Source organism: Canis lupus, chromosome 4, assembly GCF_048164855.1.
Source record: "Canis lupus baileyi chromosome 4, mCanLup2.hap1, whole genome shotgun sequence".
Classification (NCBI taxonomy): Eukaryota; Metazoa; Chordata; class Mammalia; order Carnivora; family Canidae; genus Canis; species Canis lupus.
In genome coordinates this window covers 43759658-43771894 of record NC_132841.1, presented here as the reverse complement: position 1 = coordinate 43771894, position 12237 = coordinate 43759658, and the positions used below count along the sequence as shown (strand labels likewise).

At 46.9% G+C, this 12237-nt stretch overlaps 1 protein-coding gene across 1 annotated transcript in view; it reads right to left on the bottom strand.

Annotated features, from left to right (window-relative positions):
- The window catches only part of SLIT3 (slit guidance ligand 3), a 591163-nt gene that overhangs the window by 44290 nt on the left and 534636 nt on the right, over positions 1-12237 (bottom strand). The window contains exons 21-24 of the mRNA XM_072824217.1: positions 12027-12095; positions 10270-10341; positions 9590-9661; positions 126-197 (exon numbers count right to left, since the gene is read on the bottom strand). Coding sequence (XP_072680318.1) covers positions 126-197; positions 9590-9661; positions 10270-10341; positions 12027-12095 — 285 coding nt within the window. The remainder of the gene's footprint in view (positions 1-125; positions 198-9589; positions 9662-10269; positions 10342-12026; positions 12096-12237) is intronic.

Below are 12237 nucleotides of genomic sequence, written 5' to 3'. Positions count from 1 at the left end.
GAATGTGCTCTAGGAATCCGGAAAGAGCATATCCTGAAATGTAAACAGTGATGGCGTGGTCTCTGGCACAATAATGATATTCCATCTCAGGTGGGGCCACACCAAGGAGAAGTACGGCTACTTACAGATGGGAAAGAGATGTTAGGTCGCTGAAGGAGCCTTCAGGAACGCTGGAGATATCGTTGCCGTGGAGGGTCCTGAAGCAGAAGCACAGATCGGGGATTAACCCCCCAGTTACAGTTCTGAACTTGGGGTCCCAGGCTGGCCCAGATGCCCCGCAGTTATGCTCGGAGCCCCACTGCTCTTGGCAGGAGGCGCCTCCTCCTTCTTGACAGGTGTGCAGCTCAGCAGTGGGGACTTTGGGGGCAGAGGGTTTGGGAAAGAAGAGGATGGAGTTTTGAATCTGACAGGCCTGGGATGGAATGAGAAGCCAGTCCCTTTTAGCTGTGGAACACTGGCTAAGTTAACTTTATTCTTCTGAGCCTCCCGAAACACAGAGAGAGACATCCACCTAATGGAGGCACTAGAGAGATACTGGGAAGAACTGTGTCTAACACTAAGTTCTAGAGCCAGGGTGCCTGCCTTCAAATTCTGACCCTGCCACTTATCGGCTGAGTGACTCTGGCCAAAGTTACTTATCTCTCTGTGCCTCAGTTTCCCATCATAAAACGGGAATGAAAGTAAAAAAGATTTGTTGTAGAAGGTGGTTGTGGGTGCACTAATCCATATAAAGTGTAGCATTTTGTATGTGCTAAATAACCATTAATATTTGTGAAAGGGTCCTGAAGAATGGCTGGTACAGATCAATAAATGAGTTCTCTTCATATTCACCTAGAGAAGATTTTGGGGGAGATTGAGAAACGTTATTAATCCCAGCTCAGGTGATAGAGAGAGGGGAGCAATCAGGTCCTGGAAAGATTCTGTGGAGCTGGACACTCCTCTTCATGGAGCAGGATTTGGTCTTAGCCATGCACATATATGTATCTGGTGCTTGTGTGCATCTGAGTGCATTTTCTGACAGCATGTCCAAGGAGCCAGGCGACCTGCTTGGTATTAATCAGACCTCTCTCCACCTTGTGGTGTGGGAGCTGGGAGCTAGAGTGGTGGTATATATTGCACTTTTAATAAATGCCTAGAGAATAGGTCAGTGAAGAAAACCACATGAACATTGCTCTGTGCTCATGTAACAACACTAGTAAATCCACAATTCATGGATTATAACCTCCTTTCAAGGACTAATCAACTGCATACAAAAAGTCTCCACACCAATGACTCACTTTGGGTCTGGCCTGTGAAATGCAAGGTAGGTGAAATTCACAGATACTCAAGGGCTTCTTTAGTGACTACTGCACACTGCTCCCTGTGCTATGAAGGAGCCCTTGTAAAACAAAGGGGCGATTAGAGTTGACCGGGGAAGTGTAAACAGGATAATAACTAATGAATCTGTCCTTTTGTTTTCCTTTTAGCTGATGTTAGTGCACCCTGGGTTTTGAGCCGAAATACAGATAGAGCTTAATTACACTTAACACAGAACAGGGGCTCTCAAACAGACTGAGTGAAGCTAACACACTAGCAGATTTTTGAGACCCATTCTTAGGGGCTCTGATTCCATGGGTCTAGGTTGGGGGGCCCGAGACGCTGCATTTCTAACCAGCTCCCAGGTGATGCTCATGCTCTTAGACCTCTCAACCACATTTAGCTGCCCTAGGTTGTCACCCTTGTCACCTCAAGCTCCTTCCCCTTCCTTTCCCAGGACAGCAGAAAGAAGGCAACCAGTCCTCAAAAGAGTTTGGAGGTAGCTTCTCACCTCCCCAGATAAGAAGGGACTAGAAGCACTTCTAACACTTAACCAGTATCATTTAGTCTCGAATGCATGTAGTTATTTATGAATCACATCGGCTCCTGCCTGCTATTAGCTTGGATGACTTCATGGCTGCTTGCTGTTTGGCAAATGTACCCAGCCCCGTTGTTAATCATTTCCGAATGAGGCCTGGGCCCCTGGAGAGGCACGAAGCCCTAATTTAAAAACAACCAAATGACCCAAAGGCAGCTTTGGCGCTGTGACTCCTGCAAGTCACGCTCCCATTTATTACAAGCTGAGCCGCTGAGATCTCCATAAACTGCAGAGTAACGGGGCTGTTATTTACTAGGACAGTGCTGAAAAAATCTGCCTACACTGCAGGTTCTCGCTCCTGGTTTGGCCCCCAGAGAAAGACTCTTGCCTGTCCAACCACCATCCTAAGGGAAGTGGGACAAATGTTCCCTTCCAGGAAGCACTATCCACGGCCCCCAGCCCTGATTTTTCCTCTCCTTTTCCTTATACCTCATGGGGGCTGGTGCCAGGCAAGTAACTCTGAACTCAAGAATGACTCATCTTCAAGTGCCTAGGCCTCCCTTTTCCCTGCTGACTCTTATGAGGTGTTAAAGTAAACTTGGGAATTTTGGGATGTGGATGAGGGCATCATTTGGTGTAACATGAAAGCCAGACAATCTTGTGTCACTTCTGAGTTGCTTGAACCTCGGGTCTCCAGATCCCCGGGGGCTCACAGTTTGTATGACAGATAGCAGGAACGACCGTCATCCCATAGGTAGATTGGGGCAGGTGGGTGCATTCTCTTCTGAACAGGCTAAGTCCTTCCCAGGTGACCTGGGGGTTAAGGTCTAGATAAGACTGCCTGGATGTGAGTCCCTATTCTGATCATTGCTGGCTGTGTGATTATCTGATTCAGATGACTTAATCTTTATGTGCTTCAGTTTCTTATCTCTAAAATGGAGGAATTCTTAGGATCCACTGGTAGTAGATATCTTTTTAGGGGTGTGGGTTGATTGGCATCAATCTCTTTTTGGTAACAGTTCCTCCTTTTTCCATGGGGCATTCACCCCTCTTCACCTCTGGGTCCAACTGGTTTGGCCTCATGGGCAGAACTGTGGCCCAAGTTGGCCCAGTCAGAGTCACTGAGATTGGTCTGAGGCTCAGTACGTGAGACATTGGTCTAGGCCAATGTGAGACATTTCTGGGGCTTTCTCTGGAACTCTCAAGAAAGAGGCAGTTTCATTTTGAGAAGCAGAACAAAGCACATTTTTGATAGTATCATTGGAACACCTGTATCCAGCCCTAGAACACAGTATCTACTACTGAATTTTTCAGTTACCTGTCTTGATAAATTCTCTTCCAGCTTAAGGTGGTTTGAACTGGTTTCCTCCTCCTTCAGTCAGGAAGGAATCTAACATATGGTTTCATAAGCTAGTTGTAAAGATGAAAAGATAGAATGCAAGTGGTTCAGATGGTACAGGACTCAGTACAGAGCCTGCACGTGATGGGCATTCACTCATGTTAGTTGTGATTATGGCTAGCATCCTCCTGACTCCAGCACTCTCTAGGCTCTGGGATGTGTTTTGGGGACAGTCCTTTCAATGTATTCCCCAAACCAGTGGAAGCCTGAAGCTATGCAGTCTATACGTTGCAAAGGCAGCAGTGAGTCCCATGACAGATTCCTGGACTAGAGAAGAGATACACTGGGATTTGGGCAGAGTGATCTAGGCCCATCACTTTCCTGCCCCTGTTTCTTTCTGCCACCATTTATTTATTTATTTATTTATTTATTTATTTATTTATTTATTTTTAATTTTTATTTATTTATGATAGTCACACAGAGAGAGAGAGAGAGAGAGAGAGAGGCAGAGACATAGGCAGAGGGAGAAGCAGGCTCCATGCACCAGGAGCCCGACGTGGGATTCGATCCCGGGTCTCCAAGATCACGCCCTGGGCCAAAGGCAGGCGCTAAACCGCTGTGCCACCCAGGGATCCCCTCTTTCTGCCACTTTTTAATTCTCATCAAAGGAATTTCTGGGCCGTGTCCCTCCAGTCCTCAAGGAAAGTCTTAGATGGGTGGCAAGGAAAAGAGAGAACTTCTGCCTGGGAAGGACGGAATGTGGTGGAAGGAGCACTGGACTAGGAGCTGAGAGCTGGGTTCCAGTCTTGATTATGCTCCTGCCTTGGGCTAGTCTTCAGCATTGCTTCCTGCTCCCACCCTCAGAAGCTACACTCCTCCCACACCTGTACCTCCTGGGGGTCCCCATTTGTCTAAGGAATTTATATTTTCCCTGCCTAGGAAAATTTTTTCCCTGCCACTCCCCACACACTTAGGTAACTCCCACTGGCTTCTCAAGACAGCCTTGGGAGTAGTGATTCAGAGAGCAAACGATCTTGGGTTCAAATCCCTACTTTATTCCCTACTGGTTGTGTCACTTTGGCAAAGTGGTATGATAATGTAACTAAAGCATGTAGCCCAGGCAAGGTTTAATAACTGTCAGTGGTGATTACTATTATCCTCTTGGAAAACCCTTTTGGATGGATGGCAAAAACTGGGTCCCATGTATTCCTATGGCTTCTCACAGGTACCACCATGTGTGGCAGAAGCTTACATGTTCTGTTTCCCCTTCTAGACTTGCCTGTTTCCCCTTCTAGACCATGAGCTCTCTAGCTCTCTAGGACAGAAACTATGTTTCATTATTTTCTTCTCCAGTGTTTAGCACAGAAGTTAACTCATAGTTGGCATTAGTAAAGGATGAATAAGTTAATGTTTGGCAAGTCACTAAGCCTTTCTGAATCTGTCTCCTTATCTCATAAATGAGAGAAGTTTGGATAGGATACTTTTTTTGAAGATTTTATTTATTTATTTATTTATTTATTTATTTATTTATTTGAGAGAGAGAGAGAGAGAGAATGAGCAGGGGGAGGAGTAGAGGGACAAGTGAATCCCTCCTGAGCAAGAAGCCCGATGCAGGGCTTGATCCTAGAACCTCAGGCCATAGTCAGACACTTAACTGAGTCATAGGTTAGGATAGTTTCTAAGACTCACTTCCTATTTCTAAAATTCAAAATTAATTTTATTTTTAGGTAGCACTGAAAGGCCAAACCCTGACCAGGGTTTGGAGGCCAATAAGGAATCACCTTTTGGCTCAGCAGAATTGTCTAATGTTTAACAGCTGGTCAAAAATGGAGTGAGGTTGGGGTGCTTGGGTGGCTCAGTCATTTAAGTGTCTGTCTTGGGTTCAAGTCATGATACCAGGGCCTAGGTTCAATGTTCCTGCTCTTTGGGGAGCCTGCTTCTCCCACTCCCTCTGCCTCTCCCCTGGCTCGTGCTCTCTTGCTCTCTCTCAAATAAATAAATGAAATATTTTTAAAAATGAAGTGGGATTGGGGTGCCTGGGTGGCACAGTTGGTTAAACATCACATGGTGATTTTGGTTCAGGTCATGATCTCAGGATCTTGAGATCAAGCCCTGAGTTGGGCTCTGCACTGGATGTGGAGTCTGCTCAAGATTCCTTCTTTCTCTGTCCCTCCCCTTGTTCTCTCTCTAAAAAAGAAAGGAAGGAAGAAAGGAAGAGGAAAGGAAAGAAAAAAAAGAAAGAAAAGAGAGAGAGAGAAAGGAAGGAAGGAAGGAAAAAGGAAGGAAGGAAGGAAAGAAGGAGAAATGGAGTGAGGTTATCTGGAAAGGGAGCAAGCTCTTGGTTTCTAAAGGTAATCAAGCAAAGGGCACTGGAACCCTTTGCAGAGATGCTGTAGGGAGGACCTATGCAATCATTAAATCAGGGATGAACAGCCCCGTGTACATAAATAGCAAGCACAATCCACCTTCAGGGATGAGGGGCTAAAAATACTGAGGATGATGAATAATAATCTTACTCCTTCCCTTAGGAGCACGCACTGAAATAGCCCTCCCAGAGCTAACTGATTCCAGGTGGCCCTCCTGTGGCTGGGGCTGAGGAGTGACAGTTGGGACCACACACACACACACACACACACACACACACACGCACACACACACACACACACACACACACACACACACACGGCATGTGGCTCAGTGTGGGACAAAGATCAAGGAACACAGAGATCCCTGAAGAAGAACTAGAATGCCCATGAGAATGTTCTCTTCTAACTATTTTTAGATTAGGAGCAAACTAAGAAAAGCAAATTTTCACCCAATGTTTTGTACTCAGGGTTCCCTGAAAACTCTCTCATTTCAGAAATGTATTCATATCCACCCACCAACACTCACTCACTCACTCACTCACTCACAGTCTCTCTCTCTCTCTCTCTCTCACTCTTAAATTGTCAGGTCTTTCTAGAATACATTTGGCCTTTGTCTTTGGCTAAACCTGATGCTCATTCTCTTTCCTCACCCCCAATTGCTAGCATTCTTGGATCTCTGGTCATTTCCAAAATTTTCATCAAAGTAAAGAAACTCTTTAGAAATGAGAAAAGAATACACAAACGCTCAAGTGCAGTTGTAGATATTATAGCTCTTGATTTCAAAAAAACCTACCTTTTCCCCTTAGCTCTCTAAATTGTGAATATCCTACTGTATTCATTCATCTTTAACTCCGCCTTCTTTTATTACAGAAACAACTTCACATTAGCTATCAGTGATTTTTTCATTTGTCTATGTTCTCTTATAGTTCTTTTTCATAGTTATAAATGTATGCAAGTTATAATACATATATCTATTAGGTTTAGTTTTCTACTGTAAGGCTAGGTGGTAAACACTTCTCTACACTGCTACCTCATTTCCATCTTTACCTCTTTTAATAATTGCCCTTCATTGACTGGCTACGTTATGCTTTCCTTAAACATTTCCCCACTGTGGCTCTTGTAGGTACTATTTAAGATGTGGGTTAAAAATAACAGAGCAACCGAGATCTTAATGCAGAGAACTTTTCCCTCATATTGGATTATCCTTTAGCATAAATTCCTAGCTGTGCAATTATGGGGGAAAAGGATACAAATATCATAAAAGAAACATAGTCCATAAACATTTTTATTTTTCCTGAATTGGTCTTTATGCAGAAAATGGTTGCTCCCCACTGAGGTAGATGGTTGCAATGAGGGCCTCTAAGACCACTTATTATCTATGAGATCCCATGATTCTAAAATGATGATGCTATAAAGCCTACTACTTCTTAATTCAAGAAGCAAGCATAAGCATGTGGTATGTTGATGTGTGCTCCTAACGAACTAATGAGAACATTCTGGAGTAGGACAGAGGAGGTGCATAGGGAGCAGGAAACCCCGGTGATGTTCATTCCACCACCCTGGGAGACCAGATAATTTTAGTATATGTGCTGCCACAGCGAGCACCTGGAAGACCAGACAAATGGACAGGCAAGCATTCTTGGTCTCCCTCCCTTCTATATGCTGGGTTGCCCCACCAGAACCACTCTAATTATAAACGTATGCACACAGATCCCATGAACCGCAGAGCCCCGGCCCCTGGCAGCAAACCCATGCAGAGAACTGGAAGAGTAGGAAGGGAGACAATAGGTTGGGATTGAGGAGGGATGATGGGAAGTAGGAGGGCGCAGCAGGTCCAGCCCCAGCCCCAGCCAATGAGACAAGCCCATCTCCCATTGTGTTCAACTGGAAACAGGGAAATGGTTCTGCTGATGTTTCCATTCTCAAACTCCCCAGAGAAGGTGGATAATAAATAAGTGACAATAACAGATTGCACACTGTCAGCGCGGGCACTTCTTTGCCCCGAGAGAATTGATTTTTAATAACAGCACAGATGACATGTGGCGGGAGTTGTCGCTGACACCAGTGTTTTGTGAGCTTCAATAAATCACATCAGCCTGGAGGCTCTGGAATGGACAGGCTCATTGGGTGCTGTCTGCTGATTGCAACTAGGTCCTGAGAAGGAGCCTTGGGCTCTGTGTCAGGAGGCTGGAGTCTGCAGCCTAGGCCTCAGTTTTCCCATCTTTAAAATGGGCATAATCTCCTCAATCTCACAGCCCTGTTGCAAAGGGTTATATGAGGCAATGGCCATGAAAAGTGGCATTTCTGGGATCCCTGGGTGGCGCAGCGGTTTGGCCCCTGCCTTTGGCCCAGGGCGCGATCCTGGAGACCCGGGATTGAATCCCACGTTGGGCTCCTGGTGCATGGAGCCTGCTTCTCCCTCTGCCTGTGTCTCTGCCTCTCTCTCTCTCTCTGTGTGACTACCATAAAAAAAAAAAAAAAAAAAAAAAAAGAGAAAGAGAAAGGGGTGGGGCACCTGGGTGACTCAATCATTAAGTATCTGCCTCAGGGCATGATCTTGGAGTCCCGAAGGAGCCCCCCCCTCGCCCCCCCCCCCCCCCCCCCCCCCCCCCCCCCCCCCGCCCATCAGGCTCCCTGTGGGGAATCTGCTTAAAAGGGATCCCTGGGTGGCACAGCGGTTTAGCACCTGCCTTTGGCCCAGGGCGCGATCCTGGAGACCCGGGATCGAATCCCATGTCGGGCTCCCGGGGCATGGAGTCTGCCCCCCTCTCTCTCTCTCTCTGTGACTATCATAAATAAATAAAAATTAAAAAAAAAAGTGTCATTTCTGTCCTCATGAGGATATCATTTAAAGAACCCCCTTTGCCAACAAAACATGCAAGATGACAAGGCACAAAAATCAGGTGACAGTAGGGCCCGGGGTGGGGGTGGCAGTGAAGGCCATTCCTGTTCTTGTAAGGTAATAACAAATAACGGTAATAACAAATTAATATTTATAACGTGTTTACAGGAATGCCTGATGTCTGCCTTTGGCTCAGGGTGTGATCCCGGGGTCCTGGGATCAAGCCCTGCATCGGGCTCCCTGCAGGGAGCCTGCTTCTCCCTGTGCCTATGTTGCTGCCTCTCTCTCTGTGTCTCTCATGAATAAGTAAATTTAAAAAAATCTTTAAAAAAGTAATATAAAGTGTTTACCATGGGCCAGAGCTGTGCTAAATGCCATATATATAGCATCTCATTTAAACCTCATAAAACCCTGTAAGGTCATTACTACCTGGATTTTTACAGAAGACACACAGCTAGGGAGGGGCAGAGCCACATTTGGAAAGCAGGTAGACTCCATGCCATCTTGTCCTTACTTGGAGCTCACCTGCCTCAGTGGCTGCCCCGTTGCCTGTGTAGGACAGGGCGAGGCAGGTGTCACACGGTGGGGGCCAGGAGTGGAGGCTGCATGGCCATGTAGGAAAATAGATAGGAGCCCTGGAAAGGCCAGGTCTTTCCATTTTCCAAGAGAAATTAGGAATTAGGATTTGTATGAGAAGCCTCCTGAGGGTTAAGTGTTGGCAACTTATTAAAGCTTTGGTTTTTTTTTTTAAAGATAGTCTGTACCAATGAATGGTACAATTGCTAACCCATTGCTGTCTGTGAGCTGAACCAGGTCTCTGGGCTTCTAGTTTGTGACTTGGGTACACAGGTCTCATTTCCTCGCAGATGTTCACTGTGTCTACACTGCCCCGCTAAGGCCAGAGGGCCCAACAGTGGAGTGATATCAGCCACAAGCCACTGTGCTCCCCTAGGGAGCAGAATACAGCTGCATATGCTAATCCCCACTGGGGAGGTGCCACTGATCTCACGAAGCACAAAAAGGAGAAACTCAGAGTGGCTTGTGATTTGCTCTGGGTCCACACGTGGTAGTGGGCTAGCTCACTCCTGAGCCAGGAGGAGTGCTGGTTTGGGGAGGTGTGTGTGGGGGGGAAGATGAGCACTCAGTACTGCCTGCTGTTACTTGGTGAAGCCCAGGTAGAAAGCAGGGCTCCGAGGTGAGGTACTCACAGCACTCGGAGAGACCGCAGCCCGTCAAAGGCGTGGATGGGGATACACCGCAGCCGGTTGTAGCTCAGGATCCTGTGGGAGAAGACACAGCTGTGCTCTTGGCCATTGCTCTTCTCAGCTATTTGTGGGTGTACTGTCCACACTGTGGACCAGTCAAAGCAAGTGGTTTCTTTATCTTCCTAATTTTAATATACTGACAAAGAGCATCCCAACAATAAAGGGAGGAGAAACGCTCCAGAAAGTTCACAGGTGTTGCCTCCCCCATGTCCTCTCGTGTTCCATGGCAGGCTGGCCTTCGAACCAGCTTTGCCATCATCTCCCTCTATTGTCAGACGGTCAGTGCTCACAAGGTGCCAAGCTAATGGGAACTAAATGGATCTGAGCAAAATATAATTGTGTAGGGAAACCCTCCATTGGGAAAGAAAATTCACAAACCACAGAAGGTATTCCAAAGAGGGCCTTCTTCAGAAGTATTGGTTCCTCTCTAACTGCCCAGACAGTAGAGTTCTCAACTACTTTATTTTCCTTCTGATGATTAAGGGCTGCTCTACGTGGGGGCAGCCATAGCCCTCAGGATTACTAGAGCAGAGAACAGAGGCCTGAGGGGACAGGGAGAAAAGGACAGCCACAGGCCACTCACTGCCAGGCCCATGTCAGACACAGCACCCCACTGTACTCACAGGGTGGAGAGGTGAGACATGTTACTGAAGGTGTAATTGGTCAGCACGCCAATGCTGTTGTTGCTCAGGTCGCTAGGAAAAGTAAAACAGAAGGGTCACACTTTACTGTTAGTTACATCTGTAGTGGGTCATTCCCAACTTTCCCATCCATCCATCCATCCATCCATCCATCCTCCATCCATCCACTCACCCATCTATTCATCTATCTACCCATTCTTCCAAATGTACATTTTTTCCTTCAAGATTTATTCACTCATTTGAGTATTTGTTGTTCATTCATCCACCCATCCATTCACCTGGTCAACCATTCAATTATAAGTCTATCTGTCCATTTCATCCTCCCAGCCAGACATAATGTGTGAGATCTCTCCTTATTCTAGTGCCATTTTTCCCAGGTCAGTCCTTCCTTTCACTATTCCTCTCTCACTTCTGGCATTCATTCATCCCATCTTATCAGGGGGAACGAAGTTGGTGGGGGTGTAGTTCTTTGCCCACAACAACCTCTAGTTGTAGTTCTCTGCAGGGGTAAATATCTCAAGGAGTGGTTTTCAATAGTAGCTGCGCATTAGAATCCCCTGGAGAGTGTTTACATTCTCTGATGCCTGGGTTCCGTGTCCAGATATTCTGGTTTATAAATCAAATATTCTGATTTAATTGCTTGAGCATGGTTTGGAGCAGGAGTATTAAACAAACAAACAAATTAATCAGCTGAGGTTGAGAACCACTGAGAACCCCAGAGTGGTTCTCAGGGCACTTTTGCTTCCCCAGTGACATGTGGCAATGTCTGGAGATATTTTTGGTTGTCACTACCCCGTGATGGATTCTACAGGCATCTCATGGGCAGAGGCCCCAAGATACTGCTAAACATCCCACAATGTCCACCACAGCCCCACAACCAAGAATGATCTGGCCCCAAATGCCCCCAGGGTTGAGGTGAAGAAATCTCATCTAGAGGCTGGTTTGTGGGATGTTTAGGAAGCCAGACTGAATGAGGGGACAGGTGGCTTTCTGCCACTTTTCTTCAGTAGTCCCACTTTCCCAAGGGCAACAGTGATTCATTCTGAAAGAACTCTCACTCCCCATCCCCCGACCCCGCACTGTGGACTGGCTTCCTGCCCCCTGAGCAGCCAGGGTGATCTTCCAATGACCACTCACCCAAGGAATGGTTTTGTACCCTTATGGGTCCCATCTTGGCAAGGCAACGAGGCTGTCAAGGGACAATGCTCATAGACCACCCAGTTCCTAGACATCCCCCACCCAATACCCTGCAGCCTTGCTTTCATTTGGAAGTTTTCCTGGATCTTGGCAGACTTGGAGCCACTAGGAGCTACCACCTGAAGGAACCTCAGTTGGAACATTTTTTAGGCAACTGGAAGAGAAAGAAGCAATGCCCACTTAAGCTTTTGGCAAACCTCAGTGCAGCCACATCTTGCAAGAAACTGGAAACTGAGGAGTCTCAGGATTTAATTGGGGCCCCAGAAAGTCAGAGGCTCTCTCACCTCTCCCTAAGCCAAGAAGCAGGTGATGTGGATGGTCAGTGATCCCAGGCTCTGGGTATTTCTGTGTCTAGTTCTCACTGGTATGACCTGGCACAGCAGACTGGCTCATACCTCCCACCTACCTCTCTCTGTTCCACCCCGGGAGAAAGTGCAGGAATGTGGTGAAGCCTGCAGACCATCCTCCCTTACCCTCCACATGTTTTCTGAGCTCCCCCAGGAGAGAACACTAAATGTCCCACCCAATGCCGGGCTCCTTACATAAGTGTCAGGTGGCGGAGGGCAGACAGCTCCCTGGGCACGGCCGTTAAGTGGTTTCCTTCCAGGTACCTGAAAGAGAGATGTGGAGTGAAGCCTGGTCAAGAGACACTGCACACACTGTCCTTTCTGAGAGACCCCTCCTCTGACTTTCTGGGCTAACTTGGGCCTCTGTTTTACTCTCTCATAGTTCCTTCTCCCCCCCCCGCCCCCC